General features: G+C 44.2%; 1 protein-coding gene across 1 annotated transcript in view; it reads right to left on the reverse strand.

Annotated features, from left to right (window-relative positions):
- Positions 1–21,017, reverse strand: part of LAMA1 (laminin subunit alpha 1) — a 116,829-nt gene that overhangs the window by 30,482 nt on the left and 65,330 nt on the right. Inside the window, exons 25-39 of the mRNA XM_055559307.1 lie at positions 20,325–20,504; positions 18,768–18,953; positions 18,085–18,212; positions 17,310–17,430; positions 16,171–16,308; positions 14,027–14,148; positions 11,189–11,275; positions 10,702–10,895; positions 10,276–10,418; positions 8,518–8,607; positions 6,302–6,413; positions 5,024–5,186; positions 1,726–1,936; positions 1,426–1,542; positions 1,156–1,319 (exon numbers count right to left, since the gene is read on the reverse strand). Of these exons, the coding sequence (XP_055415282.1) occupies positions 1,156–1,319; positions 1,426–1,542; positions 1,726–1,936; positions 5,024–5,186; positions 6,302–6,413; positions 8,518–8,607; positions 10,276–10,418; positions 10,702–10,895; positions 11,189–11,275; positions 14,027–14,148; positions 16,171–16,308; positions 17,310–17,430; positions 18,085–18,212; positions 18,768–18,953; positions 20,325–20,504 (2,156 nt within the window). The remainder of the gene's footprint in view (positions 1–1,155; positions 1,320–1,425; positions 1,543–1,725; positions 1,937–5,023; positions 5,187–6,301; positions 6,414–8,517; positions 8,608–10,275; positions 10,419–10,701; positions 10,896–11,188; positions 11,276–14,026; positions 14,149–16,170; positions 16,309–17,309; positions 17,431–18,084; positions 18,213–18,767; positions 18,954–20,324; positions 20,505–21,017) is intronic.

Consider the following 21,017-nt stretch of genomic DNA (forward strand, 5'->3'; position numbering starts at 1 on the left):
AATTTTATGCATCACACCAAGCTGTTTTTATGACTCATACTGAGTAATAAAGATTTCGTTGTAGCTACAGATGTAGTCAGAACATCCTTTTCCTTTTTGGAAAATGAGGAAAGATGAGGAAAGGAGAAAAACTAACTGAGTACCTAACTCCATTTTCTGTTACTGATTCCAACAGCAGACGGAGGCAGTAGAGCTCACTGAAGCACCAGACTTATACAATAGTCATTTTTAATTGCTTTTGTTGTGTGAGCTCGTCTTTTATGGCAGCACTCCTCAAATTAGAAAGAATACTCATTTTTCTCCTTCCATAAAACACACCCAACACACAGAAACACATGTATTCCCAGTGTGTCCAGACTTTTTCCACTCATAATTAATAGCAGATTCTAAAGAAATAAATGTACTAACTCTGTATTGTGTAAGGCCTTAAACCCCAATTCCCTCATCTGCTGCCATCAGATCACCTGGGGACTTAACAAAAAATTTAAAGTACAGGCCATATCCCACAGTCTGGGGGACAGGGGAGAGGTCAGGGGACAGAGCCATCAGCACTCTGAAGTTCCCCAGGCTCCTCCCGCAACAATTCAGGAACCACTGGCCTAAAGTCTCGCTTCTCATTTAAAGGCACATCTAACAAACTGAGGATATACTTGACAAATATCCAAAAATATATGTTAAAGTAATGAGTACAATGGTAGCCTTTGAAGCAGTAAAAAATAATGGAGATGGTATCTTTCAGGAATTGGCAAATAGATCCTCAACACACAGTTCACAACCTGCATCCATGCAGAAAGCCGGCTGGATCACAAGTCCCAAGAAGGCAAGATGCATATGGAAATCAATATCTGGTTCTGTCCATGGGCAAACTCATAAAGTCCTGAGTACCAGGTAGATACTGAAGGCTTTGATATCGTAGCATATTTGTTTTCATTCCTATCTGCTTCAGTTCACATTTTTCCATCATACCTTCCTGCCAATGGTCAAATACACCACCAGACTTGGGAGGAAACCCTCCTTGCCGTGCAACTAAGAGAAGTCTTTGTTTTTACACACAAAAAAGAATGTGACTCGACACTGTGAATGAAACAGGCAGGCTTATTATTCTCTCTGATCGGTGGATCACAACTTGTGGGGTTCCTGCCAGATATGCCTCACCTGTCCAGAACACCTGCCAGTCTCTGCAGCTCAGCGGCGTGATCCTCCGCCCTGTACACAAGTGCCAGCGCTCTCTTTTCAGACATCTGCATGACCAGGTCATCCACGTGGCGCCTGATTTGGGCAGTCCACAGTAGCAGCTCGTCCTGGTGTTGCTCTAGTTGCTACACAGAGATTAATACTGTGACCACGTGCCCGTCTGTTTAACAGCCTGTCTGGGGCCGGGGAGGCTTCCCTGGAAACCCTGGGCTGTGCTGAGTTGGGACTTACCGCGAGAGCCTCCCCCGATGCGTTTGCAGGAGCAGCGGCCGCATCCAGCAGTCCTCTTCCTTCGGTGATCAGCGCTGACGTCAAGTTCTGTTCTTCCTGAATACGCAGCTTCTTCTCCTGCAGCAAACATCACCTCTAAGGATGCTTCATAAAAGCAAGTCGGCCTCTGAACCTCAGGTGCCTGACACTGTGTGCTGAAGTCAGCCCGGGGGCTCATTTTTTTAAGAAGCAAAGGATGACGTCATTTACGTGGGAGAATTTGGGACCAGCTCTAAGGGGGCAAGAGCTGGCAGGACTCACGTTGAACTCTCGCAGGTTGGCCCCGATGAAGAGCAGCAGGCGACTGCTCTCCTGGGTCTTCGTCTCTGCTTCTCTCAGGAGCTCTTCTGCAGCCCACACGTCACTGTTGTGTGTTGAGACGAGGCTGCTTACTGCTTCTTTTAACACCGCCAACTCTTCCTGTGGCTTCTCGTAATTTTCCTGAATTTGTGACAATAAATCTTCGGCAGCCCTGGGAACATAAAAGATGGTAAGAAGTGAACAACAAAGCTCACAGCATTGATGTATAGCGAAAGGAACTTTTACATATCCCTTCTCAGGCTCATCTTTAAGTCCTAAGTGGTACATCGCAATCCCTTAAAAAGGGAAAAAATTTTCCTAAGGCCGCTATATGTATGGCAGGTTTACACTTTATCCTTAACGATCTTTCTTGATTTAACAAACTTCCTAACATATTTAGTGGAATTAAAAAAACCATCTCAGTGGATTTGGATTCAGGAAACTGGGGTCATAGCCTGTGAATGATGGCAACTGAAATCTTCATTATAATACGGTCAGATATTGAAAAAAGGAGACGCTTCAGTGATTTGCTCCAAAGTCACCAATGTATCCATACAATACAAAGATTTTTCCTGCAGCTAGTAAAGAAACAAATTTTATAAAAACTTGCAAATTTAAATTGCCAGAAAGATATAATTTCTACCACTTTGATAAAAGCAAGCTTCAAGAAATCAAAAGACATTTCCCTCTATTCTTTTATAAATGTGCTATCAAATTTGAACTTAAAGCTATATAGGATAATACAATTTTCACATTACCTAACTTTGCAGTGGTTGAATATATCCTATTAACTTCTTCCTTCAATTTATCAGGAGAACTTTGAATATTTTTGTGGAAAATGCCTTGTAAATCCCCCTTAATTTTCAGATTATCAGATTGCTGGGCTAAAACACCACAAACAAATTTTCCAAAGGTATATATTTGAACTCTGACATCATTAGAGCATCATCAGGAATTATTTGAACATTCTTGTGATTTTAAGAATTATAAAAAAGATAGTAAGATGCTGTATTATGATAGTTACAAAGAGAACTAAAAATAGTACATGGGAGACACACAAAAAAGTCCAATATATTTCTAATATCTAGCCATTAATCCTTCAGTTCATATCATTAAAGAAAGTATTGCTCTAAGAAATTGAAAATAGAGATCAAATTTTCATCTACAAAATGACTTTACCATCTAAACCACCATCAAATGAAATGACATAGTTGACAATGACTTGAAAGACTACAAAGAAAAATCACAAAACCCCTCAGCACTTCTTATCAGCTTCTTCCTTTAAAATTCAGTTAATACGGTAAAACACAGTTTCTCGAGTGGCATTTCTCCACCATACTAGTGCCGTGAGCAGGTAAGCAAGTTCCATGAGAAAGGGTTGCGTGGTGCCACGTAGTCAGCTGTCTTATCCAGGCTCACTGTGGAGATTCAAGATTAAGTACTCAGCCTGAAGACTTGTGGTAAAGACTCGGCCTCTCCTTAAGAAACTGGAAAACAGTCAGGAAACACAGCTACAAAGGATCACTTGCAGGGCGCCGTAAAGGGAAAGATGGGCTTCCCTGGTGGCTCAGCAGTAAAGAACCCGCCTGCCAACGTAGGAGATACAGGAGACACAGGTTTGATCCCTGGGTTGAGAAGATTACCTGGAGAAGGAACTGGCAACCCCCACCAGTATTCCTGCCTGGAAAATCCCATGGACAGAGGAGCCTGGTGGGCGACAGTCCATAGCGTTGCAAAGAGTCGGACACAACTGAAGTGACGTAGCATGCAGAACACAGCAGGTTTCATATTGTCCTGGCAGCTCCACATTGATGGAGTTGCAAATATTCTCTGGGCCTCAGTTACTTCAGCTGCATCCTTCCCACCTCACAAGGAGGTGAGGATGAGCACATGCAGAAGTGAGGGGGGATATCTACAGCTCCCCATCACCCAGCACAGAGGAGTGCTCCATAGACAACAGCCCCCTTCCCATCTCCTGAGTCCTCGCCCAACTCTGAGCTCCCCTTGTCCAGTCCAGAGTCCTCTCAGGGCCCTTCTTGGGCCCTAACAAACATCCCTTAATTAAATTACTAGTCCTTTTCTTCAAAGCCTATGTGACAGTATGTTCCACCTTTTGTTTTTCACCTACCGTATCAACAACAATGTCAAAAATCCCACTCAATGATGAAAATATATATAAACTCAGCTCTCCAGGATCCTGCTGGTAGAAGTGGATGTTGTTTTAAATTCCTAAACTTGGGCTATCTGTTTTCTTTAATTAACAATAATCTTTCAGTGTTCAGGCTGGCTGTCCATTGTTGCAAAACTTCTATATAACTAGGCTCGCACCTCGCCTCCTTGGAGCAGTTCTCTTGTGGTTACTCGAGATACTGCCTCCCAGGCTTAAGTCCTAAAAATTCCCACTGAATAAAAGATAACTTTCAAAGTAATTAAAACCCATGTAGAAAATAATGTGGCAATGCAAGTCGGGAATCCTCAAAATGCAAACTCTGGTTAAATGACTTCACTTCTTAACATTCACCCTGATAAGATAATAATGTGAAATTCAGAAAAAGATTTTGATCTAAGTTATTCTATAAAATGTTATTTAAAATAGCATAATGTATTAAAATAGCTTAAATATCTCATTACAGAGACTGGAGTTTTGATGGAGTGTGGTGTGACCACTGAAGCCAGTACTTAATCAGATATTTATCACAACCCGGCAGAAAGACAGCTTTGCTATTGCATCAAGTAATAATTTTGTGAAAACACGAAGAAAAAAAGAGCCTGAAAGCAAACTGAAAGTTTCTCGTGACCACGTCTAACAGTTCTTTGCGACCTGTTTTTCAAAGCCCAGGTTTCGATGACAGTTTGCATAACTGAGCAAAATTATTCTGGCATGATGTCAGTCTGTCATAGAGTTCACAGCTTTGGCGGTGGCCACTGCCTGTGTTTGCTTCCCGTGAGAGTTTCCTGCATTATACTTAATCTTCAATAAAGACAGGATCAGGAGGTTTGTTTGTTCACGCTAAGTCGAAAAGGTGTTTCAGGGTCACGGAGAAAAACCAAATCTAGACATAATAGCACAGGCAGAAGCACTGCCATTGATCACACTGTAGTCTGTCGGTGGGGGAGTCGTACCCCTCTCTTCTCCTGTGGCACTCTGTCCCTCTGAGAACTTACTTCCCTTCCCCTCCTTCCACCTGCCTCCCTCCTCCTCCACTGTCACATTCTTCCCTCTAACTGGTCGTGTGATGAGCGCCGTTCAGGAACTTACTTGAGTTCCAGGGTGGCATTTTGGTGCAGCGGCAGGAACTGCCTTTTCCGTAGGACTTCCAACAAAGCCGTGATGTTCTCCTGCATGTCCTGAAGAGTAGAGCTGGGCAGCTGGACATCATCATCCAGCGTCTGATTTATAGTCATAGCCTTTTTGATCATTTCTATGGAGAAAGTTCATCAATCACTGAATAACTCTCTCAAAAGTAGACAGTCCTAGGATGGGAGAACTTAGAACCTTCTCCAGTGAGGCTGCTCTGCCCACCTACACTGGGCTGACCCTCTAACCAGGCCAGGTTAGGCCGTGTATCCAGTGCGCTCTGGACATGCCCTGTCAACACACTTGAGAGGGGCTTCCCTGGTGGCTCAGTGGTAAAAAACCTGCCTGCCAATACAGGAGACTCGGGTTCGATCCCTGGTCTGGGAAGATCCCACAAGCCAAGGAGCAACTAAGCCCGTATGGCACAACTACCGAGCCTGTGCTCTAGAGCCCAGGAGCTGCAACTGCTGAGCTCACATCATGACTACCAAAGCCCGTGCACCCTAGAGCCCGTGCTCTGCAATAAAAGATGTCACTGCAATGAGAAGCCCTCACACCACAACTGCAGAGTAGCCCCCGCTCGCAGCAATAGAGAAAAAACCACACAGCAGTAAAGACCCAGCACAGCCAAAAATAAATATTTTTAAAAAGTATTTAAAAAAACATTCAGGAACCTGGGATCTTGTTTTATTTCCTGTCTGCTTCCCCGGTACCCATGAACCCTGTCCAGGCAGGGCTGAGGCATCACGATCACTGCAGCATTCCCTGCCCCTGCCAGGAACATCTGCATGTAGAAGCTCTCAGTAACGTTTACTCTTTGAACAACCACCAATACTTGATACTACTCCTTTTTAAAAAATGTCTTTCGTGCTAATAATGTCTTTACTTTCTGCCTTATAAAGTCTGATTTGTATTGGCTCAGCTGTAAAGAATCCACCTGCCAAGGCAAGAGATCTGGGTTTCAACCCCTGTGTTGGGAAGATCCCCTGGAGAGGGGAATGGCTACCCACTCCAGTATTCTTGCCTTGGAAATCCCATGGACAGAGGAGCCTGAGGGGCTACAGTTCATGGGGTCTCAAAGAGTTGGACACAACTGAAGTGACTTAGCACATTGGGTGTGGACAGTGGAAGGCCCCAAGAGTCCAGTGCAAGTCATGGCTATTCAAGTGCTGAGTGAAGAGAGTAGGCTTTCCCTACCAAATAAGCCAGACTCATCAAGCAAAGTTCTGAGGACACTACCTTCGATGTCTGTCTGCAGCTTCTCGGTCAACTTAATAAGGTCCACACTCTTGTCCAGGATTCTTTCAGTGGCCCTGGTCACCTGCTCACTACGTGTCAACACTCTGTCAAGCTGATGGAAAATAAAGGCCTCGGGTGAGTTTCGCTCTGAATAAAATGCAAGCTTCAGTATGCCAGATGTTGTCTCTTTTAAGCAACAAAACATATTCTAGAACACAGAAAAGGTTCACCATCATGGATGCCAAGGTCAACAGTGCAGGGTTGGAAATGAACTACGTGGTTTATGAAATGATGGACTGCTCACTCTTGGTGAAAAAAGATGGTACATTTTAAAAAGCAGCCTAATCGGCTATCAAACCACAGAATCTCCCAGGTGTTGCCACTGTGGAGACCTCATGTTCATGTTAGGACCCAAATTTGCAGAATCTAGAAAGTAAAATCTTACTAATTTGTATTGACCATGAGAACTTAGTCAAGCAGTTAAGACACAGAGTTAGGCAAATAGACCTGCTTTTGCCAGGCTGGACAGCCTCATCCATAACTTGGAGTAATTATAACACTTGAATCACAGGACTTCACGCCTGTTAGTTACTCTCAGCTGTTGTTTTTATTAAGGGTATTCTAATTTGTGAAGGGCTTCCCTGGTGGCTCAGCAGTAAAGAATCCACCTGCCAATGCAGGAAACCCAAGTTCATTTCCTGATCCGGGAAGATCTCCTGGAGCAGGAAATGGCAACCCACTCCAGTATTCTTGCCAGGGAAATCTCATGGACAGAGGAGCCTGATGAGCTTACAGTTCATGGGATCGCAAAAGAGTCAGACATGACTTGGTGAGACTAAACAACAACAATTTGTGGGAAGGAAGGTTGTCTGTAATTTCTAAGAACGTAAAGTAACTCCCAGAACTGAAAGTCGCTCAATAGTGTCCAACTCTTTGCGAACCCATGGACTGTACAGTCCGTGGAATTCTCTAGGCCAGAATACTGGAGTGGGTAGCCTTTCACTTCTCCAGGGGATCTTCCCAACCCAGTGATTGAATCCAGGTCTCCTTCACTGCAGGCGGATTCTTTACTAGCTGATCCACAAGGGAAGCCCAAAGTAAGTAACTCAGAATGGTTCTAAAAGTGTTTTCTAGTCAAAATCCAAAGAGAATCTTCTTTAATGGATAGAAACAATTTATTTTAATTGGCTTATCACTCCTACCAAACGTTTGCTTGCTCGGGTACTTTAAAAGCCCACACAGAAACCCTTCAACTCTTCCCAAATGGTCACTAATTCTAAATTAACAGAAGCCAAGCTACTGCATTTTACGGTGCATGATTGTGTACGCGTGTGAACGTTGAGAGACAGAGACAAGACGTATATATACAGAGATGGGACTTTCCTGGTGGCTCGGAAGGGGAAGAATCTGCCTGCAAAGCGGGAGACCTGAGTTTGATCCCTGGGTGGGAAGATCCCCTGGAGAAGGGAATGGCAACCCACCCCAGTATTCTTGCCTGGAGAATCCCATGGACAGAGGAGCCCAGAGGGCTATAATCCATGGGGTCAAAAGTGACTAACACTTTCACTTTCAAAAGACACACATCTATGTACTCACACACACATAGGCACACAATTTTAAAGTGAAAATCATAAATTTGACAATAGGCCTCCCTCACCATCTGCAAATAAGCAGATTATTTTTTTGGTCACTAAAAACCATTCATCTGGCCTGGGCTGAACAGAATGAATAACCCCCTGCTGGCATCAAAGTGAACTGTCCTGCCATTCAAAGTGAGACCATCAGAAGTAGGGGCCGAAGTCTAAGTGTTGCAGACACCCCAGGAGGAGCTGCCTGTGCTGGTGCTGGGGGCAGGCGGGGGGGAGAAAACAGTGCTCACCATGTGCAGTGAATACGGGATGGGGAAAAGACCCCCATCTTTTCATCCTGCCCAACCTTGATTCACAGGAGAAAGTAAGCGGTGATGTTAACTGACAGACCGACTCCTCCTTCAGCAGAGGGGACAGCTTAAGTCAGGGGCCCCTTCCCACCAAAGCACAGAGACTGGCTCCATCAGAACCTACTCAATCTGACTTTACAGGAGCTGGAACACAGCTCCTGGGAGTAGGGGGCTGCCCTGATCTGTTCATGACCTTCCAAGAGGTCCCCATGCCAGTGCTCACAAGGGCTGGGGGTGGGGGTGCAGGCAGAGCGGACCCTTTATATGAAGAACTTACTTCTCTTTGCAGGTCCTCCGTTTGTTCTGAGACGCCTTCAAGTTGAATTTTCACCAGTTCTTTTTGCGTATTTTCTTTTAATAAAGAGTCCTAAAAGAATGAAGAAAACAAATTATAATGCTTCAAAAAAAATCTTCTGGTTCTTAACTAAGAATCACCTGTCATTACCTTTTTTGTTCACGGAAAGAAATTCTCTTTTCCCTGACATTGCATTAAAACATAAAATGAACCACATTCACTGAAGTTTGGATTACAGAACACATTTCCAGACTGCGGTCTTGTGCATTATATTTCCCATGTAGATATAAACGTAAAGCCTGGTGTGCTGTGTGGAATTGACAATGCTGCAGTTCCTGGGTGGCTCTGGCAGAATTTCAACAGCAGAGTCACATAAATTTTAATTGTAATTGCTAACACCTAAAAAAAAACGCTTACTAAGCTAAAATACAAAAGTATTAAGCAAAGAAAAGCCTTTATAATTACAACAATTAAGTATTTAATTTATGCCAACAGTCCTCTAATTTCTTTATTTGTGTGACGCTACTCAAACCTTATAACAACCCGTGAAGGGGCGAGATTACTGTCTATGGTCAGGACAGTTATTAACCTGCCCACATTGCTATGTAGGTCAACAGTGGAAACAAGAAATAGTTGAGGGTTCACAATCTCAAGCTCCTGAGTCCTTTATATAAACATAAAAAGGTCATACAAAGGAGCTGACAAAGTGCTTTAAATGGGAGCAAATCACTTAAGAATTAAAGTTGAAATCAAGTATTCATCTCACGTGGTAAAAAATATAGTTGTACAGTTGGAAACCAAACTGATGGAAGGTAGTATTTATTGATTGTATCTCTGGTGAGTGGAAAAGAAATTTCAACACTTGTTTCTTTTTTTCCCCCTTATGTTTGAAAACATTTTGTTCTATTTCAGGAAAAATAACATAGAAACATCTCTTACAGTTTCCTAACCTTTCTTAACTCCATTAAATCTATAGAGAAAGGACCAATATTAACAACAGCGGATCATTGAAGCAGCTGGATTGCACACACAAACACACATCAGCATTATGGCATGACACGGTGAATTAAATACCTCAAATTCTAAAGCATAGGCTTCGAGCCAAATTTAGATTCAATTTTTTCCCCCCAATTAGAATAAAAAATGCTGTCTAGCAAGTCAATTTCTTACCTTCCCATCATCTTTTGGACCCAGATCAAAAACACAGATTTTAACTAAACATAAAAACTATGATTTATCCCCAGAGATTTTTATATAGTCTTCAAGGGAGGAGGAACCTTTGTGCCCTGCAACTCTAGTTAAGAATAATACATTGATGGAAAGAAAACAATTCCTCTTCATTCAGCACATTAAAGACAATGCCATCTCAATTCATTTTCTGTGTTTGTATTAAGACAGCTGCTTTCTGTCCAAAGACCTGTTATCAACAGGGGCGAGTGGACCTTGGCTTCTTCCACAGGCAGCAGGAGGAGCACAGAGGAAGAATTTATACACAGGAGGCATCTGTGGATCAAGTCTTGAACAATCAGGGCTGTTGCACAGTGAAACCAGTAATCATGTGGACAATGCAGTTCTCGGTCAGGTTCAGAGGGAGAAGGCTGGGCAGCTCCCAGCCCCAGACACTGGGACTGAGACTCCTGCACTGGCGGAGGACAGACAGAATGACCCCTAGGGTCCCAACCAACTCTTCAACTTCCTGTGACACACACTTCTATCCATCTCTGTATTTGCAGTACCTACCCAGAGAGACTTTGTTCTATTTTCCAGGTCTGACAAAACCCCATATGGGAGAGGGATGGTGCTGGTGAGGTTCACAGACAGGATGGCATCCCCAACGTGGGCCAAGTCATTCAGCAGGACACCCACACAGTCATCATCACAGGCTACAAGAAAGAGGATGTTCAAGTTACAGCAAAGAGTCTGCCCGGGTTGGGATGGGTGCCCATCCTTCCTGTAATAACATCTAGGGACTTCTCTGGGGCTCCAGTGGTTAAGAATCCACCTTGCAATGCAGGAGATGCAGGTTCAATCCCTGGGCAGGAAACTAAGATCTCACATGCCGCAGAGCAACTTAGCCCTTGAGCTTAGCCTGCAGACACCACTTGGTACCAGGAAACCATCCAAGAAAAGAAACCCTCCTTAGCCCTTCGGAGGGGTGACACTCACACACACAGTCGCTTTCCACCAAAATGTGCCTCGGTTCACAGTCCCCGCAGCGGAGCCCCGCGGCCCCCGGCCGGCAGATGCACTGCCCGGACCCACGGTCACAGTCGCCGTGGACAGAGCCGTGTGGGCTGCAGTCACACCTCTGGCAGGTGCCGCCTGGCATCCGAGGGTTCCCATAGTAACCGGATGAGCACCTGCAGAAGGAGACGGGAGGACAGAAGGCAGGGTCCACACCAGTGAGTGAGTGAACACACAGAGCAGCCACCCAGGGACAGTCATCACTTCTGCCCCATGAATCGCGGAGCACACAGGTCCGCTCACCTCCCTCTGCACTCTATTCCTTCAAAGGAGGACAAGATGGTCACAAGGAAGTGCCTTTACCTGCCTTATTACCCAGGGGGTCTGGTTTTGCATTATCAAACTGGTAACGACTCCCCATCACTTCTGTAAATATGTCCTGTGCATATAAAAGGAGCAGGCAACACACCTTTCACAATACTGTCCTTCATAACCCACAAAACAGGCATCGCAGCGGAAATCATGATCGCCTTCCAAGACGCAAGTGGGACTGTAGCTGGAAGAGAAGAATTTTTTTGAATTTTCAGACATACAACTTCAGATCTTTCTTAGGGTATTCATTACTCTTAAGAGTACATGATACTGTTCTAAAAAATAAGTAATTACAAACTGGACACCTGGGCAAGCTTTTTAGGGCTTAAACTCTATTGGGCAGAAACAAAACAACCATGTAGTCAATACAAGTGGGTCCAGAAGACATTCACAGATGCCTATCCAGTGACAACCACATGAGTGTTGAGGGGATGGAGACCCATTTACAGAGGACGACCAATTAGTCATCGAACGAGAAAGCTTCTCAAGTGGAAAGGGGCTTGTTTGAGACTTGCGTGAATTATCTGACTGATTAGATGAAAGGGTGGCTGGAGAACCATAGCTGACTATGAGCAAACGTGGGCCCAGCAGGGAGAAGTGAGCCGGAAGAGTGCTGGGGATTCACCCGACTGCAGTGGAAGGCCAGGGGGAGAAGTCTGGAAAGAGCAGAGAGTGAAGGTGGGCTCGAGGTCACTGGACCTAAGTAGGGAGTCAGGTGAGGAGCTTTAGTAGCAATAAGATGGAGCCTCTCAAAACTGAACAATCCATTCGGATGCTGAGCCCTCACTCTGGGACTTCAGCTTCTGGTATATTCCTTTTTTCTAACCACTTTAGTCTCCACATTTTAAGTCACCAACTGGAGGCTCAGCTGGGTACCTGCAAGCCACTAAAAAATGCCAGGGTATCTGGCCGGTAAGAGAAGTTCCCAGCATGAGTCAGTTGGTTGCTATGAGCCCCACTTCACTTCTGACCTTTTTCCTCCTTCGGCACTAAATAGACAGACTTCAGTGGAAACACAAAATGTGTATTAATAGAAAAAAAACATCTCTGGGGGCCTCTCAGATGCACAGCACACACAGCATGTTCACAATCTCACAGCCACTTCCTAATTGTGTACCTATTAGTTTACCAATGTGAAGGAGGTTGTGGGGATGGTGTGGACCTTCTGTGATTGAAGAAGTAAAATACACAAACAGTACAGAACTGTGCAAAGTAGAAAGGTGAAATACCCATCCTGACATTCCAGGCACGTATAGCCATGGAGCTGTGGATGTGGAGACACATATGGATTTGAATGGTTCCCCAAAGGGCATCACATCATATATTCAATTTCATAATTTGACTGGCATTTCTCCAATTCTGTACACACTGCTGCTGCTGCTGCTGCTAAGTCGCTTCAGTCGTGTCTGACTCTGTGCGACCCCATAGATGGCAGCCTACCAGGCTCCCCCGTCCCTGGGATTCTCCAGGCAAGAACACTGGAGTGGGTTGCCATTTCCTTCTCCAATGCATGAAAGTGAAAAGTGAAAGTGAAGTTGCTCAGTCGTGTACAACTCTTTGCAACCCCATGGACTGCAGCCTACCAGGCTCCTCCATCCATGGGATTTTCCAGGCAAGAGTACTGGAATGGGGTGCCATTGCCTTCTCTGTCTGTACACACAGATATGCCTTATTCTTTTCTCAGTGTTAGTATAATATTTCACTCTAGGTGTCTTCCAAAAGATACTTGAGGCATTTAATCAATCCCCTGTAGGTATATTTCAGCTCCACACCTCCAATTTCTTGTGAGTGCAAACAATGCCAGGCTTCCCAGGTAGCTCAGTAGTAAAGAATCCACCTGTGAAGCAGGAAACACAGGTTCCATTCCTGGGTCAGAAAGATACCCTGGAGAGGGAAATGCCACCCCACTGCAGTATTCTTGCCTGGAGAATTCCATGGACAGAGAGGCCTAGTAGGCTATAGTCCAGGGGGTCACAAAGAGTCGAACATGACTGAGCAACTAAAGAACAACAACATAAGTAGTGCTCCTCTTTATGCACATTTGCAAGTATTCCTATAGCTCAGATGACAGGGTTGGAATTAATGATTCAACATTTACATACAGATTTAATACAAAAAGTTAAATAATAGTAAACAATAGCAAGCACTAAATTTTAAGATGCCTGACAGTTTGCAAGAGAAGTTTACACAATGCCTCTCATTAGGCATTCAACGTCAAGCAACACTTACTTGGAGACAACAAAAGAGACAAAATTCAAACAAATTAAAAGGAAAACTTCATTTTGGTAAACCAAAAGTTGGTATCTGATCTACACACGTTCAATGCCTTACCAAATACTCTAAGCAAGAATGAAATGTTATTTATGAATTACAATTTTCATCAAAACCAAAAGGACCCCCAGATATTCCAATTTCCACTAAAAATCTCTGGGTTTTTTTAACGTGTTCAGATAATTCTGTACAAGCATCGTGTGTACAAGATGGAACCTGGCCCAAATTTCACCGCCACGCAACCTTTCTGAACTTCATCAGTCATCAGCATATATACATTCTAATCCCAACCACCTTACATTAAATAGGAACTGAATTCTGCATAACATTCTTCATAAAATTAATAATAATTCATCTCTGGGCACACTGTACATGGAGGTTGGAGGCTAAAATTAGTCTTAAAGAAATCAAACCTGAATCTCCTTTCTTTTATTAATTTCATTCTAACACTCAGTACTAACACACAGATACTTTGTTTTTGCAAAGATTCTTTTTGAATACTGGGAGAATGAACACTTTTTTCTTAAAATTAGCTTTTCTGGACACACGAAGAGTATCCGCTAAGATGGATCCCATGGAAACCCTGGAAAGTGAAGCTGACAGTGGAAGCAATCCGGCTTCGGCGGTGGGCGGCAGAGGCATGCCAGCACACCTGTGTGCTCACCTGGCAGGCAGGCTGTGAGGACAGGTGCACGGAGAGCAGTCACTGGCCGAGCCGGTCACCTTCCCATAGTACCCAGGGGCACACGTGTCACAGTGGTCGCCAGTGGTGTTGTGGCCACAGTTCTGGGACCCCACGTTTCAAAAGGAGAAGAAAACAATAGGAAACTGTTAGAACAGCTTCTCAGCTGGGGACAGCCCAGCAACACCCCAATTCATATCAGTTGACAGTTTTTTATTCTCAAGGGAGCGTGAGCATTTTTTGTCATATTTTAAAATTCCTCAACACTGGCAGCTCTGTGGCCTTCATTCATTATAAGACTGGATTCATCCAATGTGTGTGTGCACGCTGAGTCACTGAATCATGTCTGACTCTTTGTGACCTTATATACTGTAGCCTGCCAGACTCCTCTATCCATGGGATTCTCCAGGCAAGAATATTGGAGTGGGTTGCTATGCCCTCCTGCAGGGGATCTTCCTGACCCAGGGATCGAACCCACATCTCTTGCACTGGCAGCGGGTTCTTTACCACTAGCACCACCTGGGAAGCCCATTCAGTCCCCCTACTGCTGCCACTGCTAAGTCATGTCAGTCGTGTCCGACTCTGTGCGACCCCATAGACGGTAGCCCACCAGACTCCCGTCCCTGGGATTCTCCAGGCAAGAACACTGGAGTGGGTTGCCATTTCCTCCTCCAGTGCATGAAAGTGAAAAGTGAAAGTGAAGCCACTCAGTCGTGTCCGACTCTTCGCGACCCCATAGACTGTAGCCTACCAGGCTCCTCTGTCCATGGGATTTCCCAGGCAAGAGTACTGGAGTGGGTTGCCATTGCCTTCTCTGATTCAGTGCCCCTAGGAGTACCTAATCTTGTTAAATGATTAGTTCCCCAAGGAAAGATGCATCTCGAAAGAACCATGAATTTCCCCAACTATCCACATGACCTTTGTCTCTGTGATGGGCCAAGGGACCTTCCTAGCTAATTACATCTTGCCCGAAGTTACCTGAAATCAATTCTCCTTAAATCCTTAAATGAGATTTTCTCGTTTTCAGTATTAGGACTTTACTTTTGCCTGGGGCATGAACTGATTAGAATGAATAAATTTTTTAATAGTGTTGTAGCTATCTGCATCTTCATTTTTACCGTGAATGACTGGAACAATTATTTAATCCCAGATATCTAATGGAGTCAGCAAAGGTGAACACACATCTTTTTAACTGAGGAAATCCATGCAGCATTTCAGCTTTTAAATTCACCTGTGCATGGCTATGGTTTAACAGTTTTCCCAGGGAAGACTGCCTTTAAATTCCACATATGAAAGATGCTTCCGAATAAAAGAAGAAGACAGATCTGCTGTGGGAGCCCTGGTTCCTGTGATGAGGCTACAGCCAGGATCTAGGAGGCTTTGGTGTGTCTTGGTGGGCAGCTCATTTTCCTTGAATGAGCTATTTTGCCTGCATCAAGTCAGTCTTAGCACAATTTAGACAGGGAACCAATGTTCCCACATGAGTTATCATAAAGAATGAGATTTCAGGAGTAAGGAAAAAATATAAGATTATTCTGTGTTATCAATAAGATCTTGTTGGCTAAAGCAAAACCCTGGACACAAGAGTTTGTCTTCAGTCAAGGTCACAAGCCTTCTGTCTGAGGCTCTTGGTCCTTTTCAGCGGTCAGAGCTCTCCTTGTGTCACTAATGGTTTGGGGGGAGAGAGCCAGGAAGCAAATGCACACTAAGACCTCCAGGAAAACATGTACTTTTTAACAAAGGCAAGGAGAAAGCAATACCTTACATAGAGAAATACATTTTCAACTTTGGCCTTAACTCATCTAAAAACGTCCAGGTGACCCTTCAAAGTCTATGACAGAAAGTTCTCATGTACCACCTCTACTGCAGGTAAAAACAAGAGACACTTAACTCATTTCCAAATTGATACCCATAAACAAATTCAAAGAATTTATAAAAGAATTTCCACCAAACATGTCAGGCCACTTAGCTAGACCTTTCTGAAGGAAATATTTGCATACCTTACATTTAGCTAAATTTAAATACTCTAAATCAAGGAACTGGTGTGATCTCAAACCAGAAAAGTAGACACTCAGAGTCCGCTGCAATTTTGAATGTCAGACAAGCACCCACACAAAGCAGCGCACCAGACACTTCCCGGTTTCCGGGTCGCAGGCGTCACTGTGGTTACTGCAATTGCAGGGCACACACGGGGCCAGCAGAGGGCGTGGTCGCCCGCCATCACCTTCCGGAAGCTTCCCTCTGTGGTAACCAGGAGCGCAGTCCTGGAGGGAGGCAAAAGGGAAGGAAGTGAACAAAGAAAAAATCCGATTAAGAAATGGGCAGAGGATTTGAATACACATTTCTCCAGAGAAGATGCCTAGATAACTGGCACATGAAAAGATGCTCAGCATCACTAATCATCATGGAAGTGCAAATCAAAACCACCATGAGATGCCAGCTCCCACGGTTACTATCAAAAAAACAAACAAAAAAAAACAGAAAATAGTAAGTGTTGGCAGGAAGGTGGAAAAACTGGAACGCTGCTGCTTTGCTGGTGGGAACAAAGAAAAGTGTGTCACTATGGAAAGCAGTATGATGGTTAGTATGGTGGGTCATCAAAAAGCTAAAGAGTTATCGCATGATCCAGCAATTCTGCTTCTGGGTATAAACCCCAAAGAACTGAATCCGGGGTCTTGGCCATATTTTTACACCTGTGTTTGTAGCAGCATTATTGACAATAGCCAAAGGTGAAAGCAACTCAAATGTCCACTAATGGATGGATGGATAAACACAATGTGGTCCATCCTGCCAGTGGAATGTGATTCAACCTTAAGAAGGAAGCAGGTTCTGACACGGCCTACAACATAGATGAATCTTGAGGGCACCATGCCCTGTGAAACTGACCGGTCACCAAAAGATACATACTGCATGACTCCACTTATATGAAGGGCCTAGAGTAGCAGTTTCATAAGACAGAAAGTAGAAGGGTGAGTCCGGGGGTGGGCATAGGGGTAAGTGTTTAATGGGTACAGTTTCAGTTTTATAAGATGAAGAATTCTGAAGGTTGGTTGCACAGCAGCATGAGTGAACTGACCCACCTGCTACTGAACTGCATGCTTTAGAAATAGTCAAGATGATAAATGCCTATCCTACCACAAGTAATTTTTAAAAGGGGGAAAAAATGACATAACAGAAATGCACACGCTAGTCATCTCTCAGAGCTGCTCTAACAAGCATATTTCAACCCCAAACCAGGAGCCAGGCTTCAACCACCATCTCCTACCTGACACGAGAGTCCAGCCGTGCCAGGAGGACAGACGCACTTCTCTAACAGGAGGGCCACCTCCCTGCCTGCGTGTAACTCTTCCACCTTTCTGCCGACCTCCATTGAAATATTTGAGATCCTGTGAAACCGTTGGGTTAAGAAGTGTGAAAGCAGGCACTAATATTTACAAAGAGAGTTTTCAGAAACAGCACATTACACAATCATGTTGGCGCACCTAGAGAACCAGAACTTTCCTGCCAGGTGGAGGGTTGTTGCCATTCACAGTTATAAAGGAAATGGGTGAAAACACACAAAATGCACATTAGTGCATTCCGCAGGGAAAGTCCTCGGCCAGATTTTCAGAACTTAAGAACAATGTTAGAGAAAGCATACCTGCAAGAACTCGAAGGACTAGTCTGGCCATAACTTGGGTGGCTCTCTTTAGGGGATAGTATCGTGATACTAAATGAGCAAGGGATGGCATTCCTGATGCACTGTGACAAAGAATGGGCCTTGCAGTTGAAGGGCAGAAAACGTAGAACTGCTTTGCTGTTTATATGGAAGGTATCATCCTCATGTACTTACAAGCTATATCCACATTACTATAGGAGATGGATAATCCATGTCATTTTCACATACTTCATAATAACATTAATATTTAATAAGATTTTGGTGAGGAACAGAGATATATATATTAACAACATGGGGTAATGGGAGATGAAGTGAACCAAATCCTTAAGGTTTGCTTTCAAATAAGAAAGATACATTAAAAATTCTAGAAATTTCCAAGTACCTGCTTTGCTGTAATCCTTGGCCATAAGAGGCTTTGATAAGAATGTACTCAATGTTGCTAAGAACAGACATAAAATCTGAACGTGTGACAGGTTCTTCAGAAACAGAGTTAAAATATTTCCAAAAACTCTGCGGATGAGAAGCACATTCAACTAAAGTTAGGGTACAGATCATCAGAGGCACATGAACTTAATTCCTTTAGAGATTTCTCCAGCGGTAAGCCCAGCTCTGTGCGTGACCTTAAATTTAACTATGGAAGCTCTCCTGTCACTTGCTGGGCGCAGTAGTCCCACCACCTCATTTATCAACAACCTCGTAACACCTCCGCTGGGGCCAGCCACACAGAGAACAATCAGTAAACCTCTCCTGGAGGAAGGAACACACACGTCCCAAATTCAAGGGCATCCAAAAACCCAGAACCATTACATTCATAGGCTGAGACTCCGTAGGCTGAGACTCCTGTATTCAGGTAAAGGATTTAAGCTGCATTCGCACTAAATGAACATGAGCCTCATATGCCTTTCTTGAGAATAGAAATTTGAATCCTTTTAGAAACCTTGCTAAACCCAATGGAATTCTGACCCAAAGCCTTCTTCACTCTCTCTTATTTATAGCAGCTTCATGATTTCATTACATGCAGAGTTCCCAGCCCAAGGAGTGTATGTGGAAAGAGCACTCAGTCACCTCTTTCATCCCCACTTCCTGCTCCTGTCTCACTCCGTTCTCGGGGGCTGGCGCGTCCACGTAGATGACCTGCTTCCTGATCCGGCCTCCTTTGATGAGCACCTGAGGTTCCAGGTTGGAGGTGCCGATCCCATCGGAAGCATAGAAGGCCACGCTGTAGCGCAGTGTGCCGCCGTAGGCCAGGAGCTGTCGGAGAGAAGTGCTGTTTACGTCTCTGACATAGCCTTGGTTTAAAGATATTTCAGCATAAGCCTGCTGCCATTTGAAGGAAATCTTTAAAAATACATCACGTGAGTGTAATATGTTGTTTGACACGTGCTTCCTTCTAATTCTACTTAGTTCCGGATTCTTAAGTTGATCCAAGCTGTAGTTAAGTACTCAATCCTTTAAAAGTTTTACAAACCACTTTATTTTTTTTTTCCTTTTTTTAATTTTATTTTTTAACTTTACAATATTGTATTGGTTTTGCCATATATCAACATGAGTCCGCCACAGGTATACACGTGTTCCCCATCCTGAACCCTCCTCCCTCCTCCCTCCCCGTACCATCCCTCTGGGTCGTCCCAGTGCACCAGCCCCAAGCATCCAGTATTGTGCATTGAACCTGGGCTGGCAACTCGTTTCATATATGATATTATAACCACTTTATAAAGGTGTGTTTGGCTGCAAAAAGCTGCATTTATGTATTGAATACAAGTTGATAAGTTGGGGATAAGTACACCTTTGAAACCACCACCACCACCATCAAAGTCACAGTCAAACCCATCACCCCCCAGTGTTTTCTCTTAATGATGCCAACAAAGATGAGCTCCAAAGTAACAAAGCAATGTGATAATCATTCTAATGATTTTCAAGCTCCTTTGAAATAAACATGATCTATAACCATTGGAGAACATATTTCCAAGTTTCAAAAATCAGGATGAATTCACACATTGACTCATGTATTTATATAAGCAAAAATGCAAACAATGTCTTCAAGTTTCTTTTCTTTCCCCCAAATAGGTGACAAATTCTTGAGAAGACCCTCCTAGGCCATAGCACCCAGGCTTGTATTGAGCCTCTATTAGTAAAAAAATAAATAAATAAATGTTTGTGGAGTGATTGCTTTAAAAGGGAGAAAAAGAATATGACTTTCACTTGAAAAGACTTTTAAAAATTGATGTGTGTGTGTGCTAAGTCGTTTGTGACCCTATGGACTATAGCCTGCCAGACTCCTCTGTCCATGGAGATTCTCCAGGCAAGAATACTAGACTGGGTAGCCATTCCCTTCTCCAGGGGATCTTTCTGATGCAGGGATTGAACCTGGGTCTCCTGAATCACAGGCAGATTCTTTACCATCTGAGCCACCAGGGAAACCCCTTAAAATTAATGAAAATATTAAAAGAACCATTCACCTGGAAGACTTTTTCTAAGTGTTAATCACTCCATCCCCTCAAAGAAGAGGAGACTAATACCCACTCCAGTTAGGAATAGGCCAACCCAGGCCCTTGTGACTTCCACCAGCACCTCTGCCCCCAGGAAAGGTGGATGGGGCTCTAGGCTGGGTGCTTGTCTTACCTGGTCTCCCTGAAACTGCCCGGGCAGCCGCCAGTAAAATGGCTCCGCGTGGACCTGCTGCCTGACGGTTACGGCGTCCAGCAGGACATCGGGGGCCTGGTAGTACACCCCCTCGGTTGTGCCCTTGAGGTTACTCTGAGAAACCACACGCAGCAGAGGCTGATCTGAGCCCAGCGTCACCTAGTCAGGGAGGGGAGGACACAGAACGTGAATGAACTCTGCACCTCAGACCGTCAGAGGCTTCGCTGTTTCAGGTGAGATGGCTTCATTACTCAAACAAGAATAAGAAAGGCTTTTCTTTTAAACTTAAACAGCTGGACTAAAATGAACTGAAAGTGCTATACTGGGCAATGTTGAGCGACATGAAGGAGACCACTGAGATACTGCAACTTCATCTTCCGACTAAAGCTATGGGCAGGTTAACACAGAGCGACACCAACGTCTTCATTCCTGCTCCGTTTACTTCCTGTACAGCAGAGGCAGGGCTCTGAGGCTTTTATTTTTTAGGCCTCGCAGGTCTTAATTGCAGCTCTCGAAATCTTTACTGTGGCATGCGGGGTTTAGTTCCCTGACCAGGGATCAAACCTGGTCCCCCTGCATTGGGCGCTCAGAGTCTTTAGCCACTGGACCACCAGGGAAATCCTAGAGTTCTAATTCTTAATGATCTCAAATTAGCTTCCTAGAATTTCTGAC

Source organism: Bubalus kerabau, chromosome 21 (assembly GCF_029407905.1).
Source record: "Bubalus kerabau isolate K-KA32 ecotype Philippines breed swamp buffalo chromosome 21, PCC_UOA_SB_1v2, whole genome shotgun sequence".
NCBI classification, from domain to species: Eukaryota; Metazoa; Chordata; class Mammalia; order Artiodactyla; family Bovidae; genus Bubalus; species Bubalus kerabau.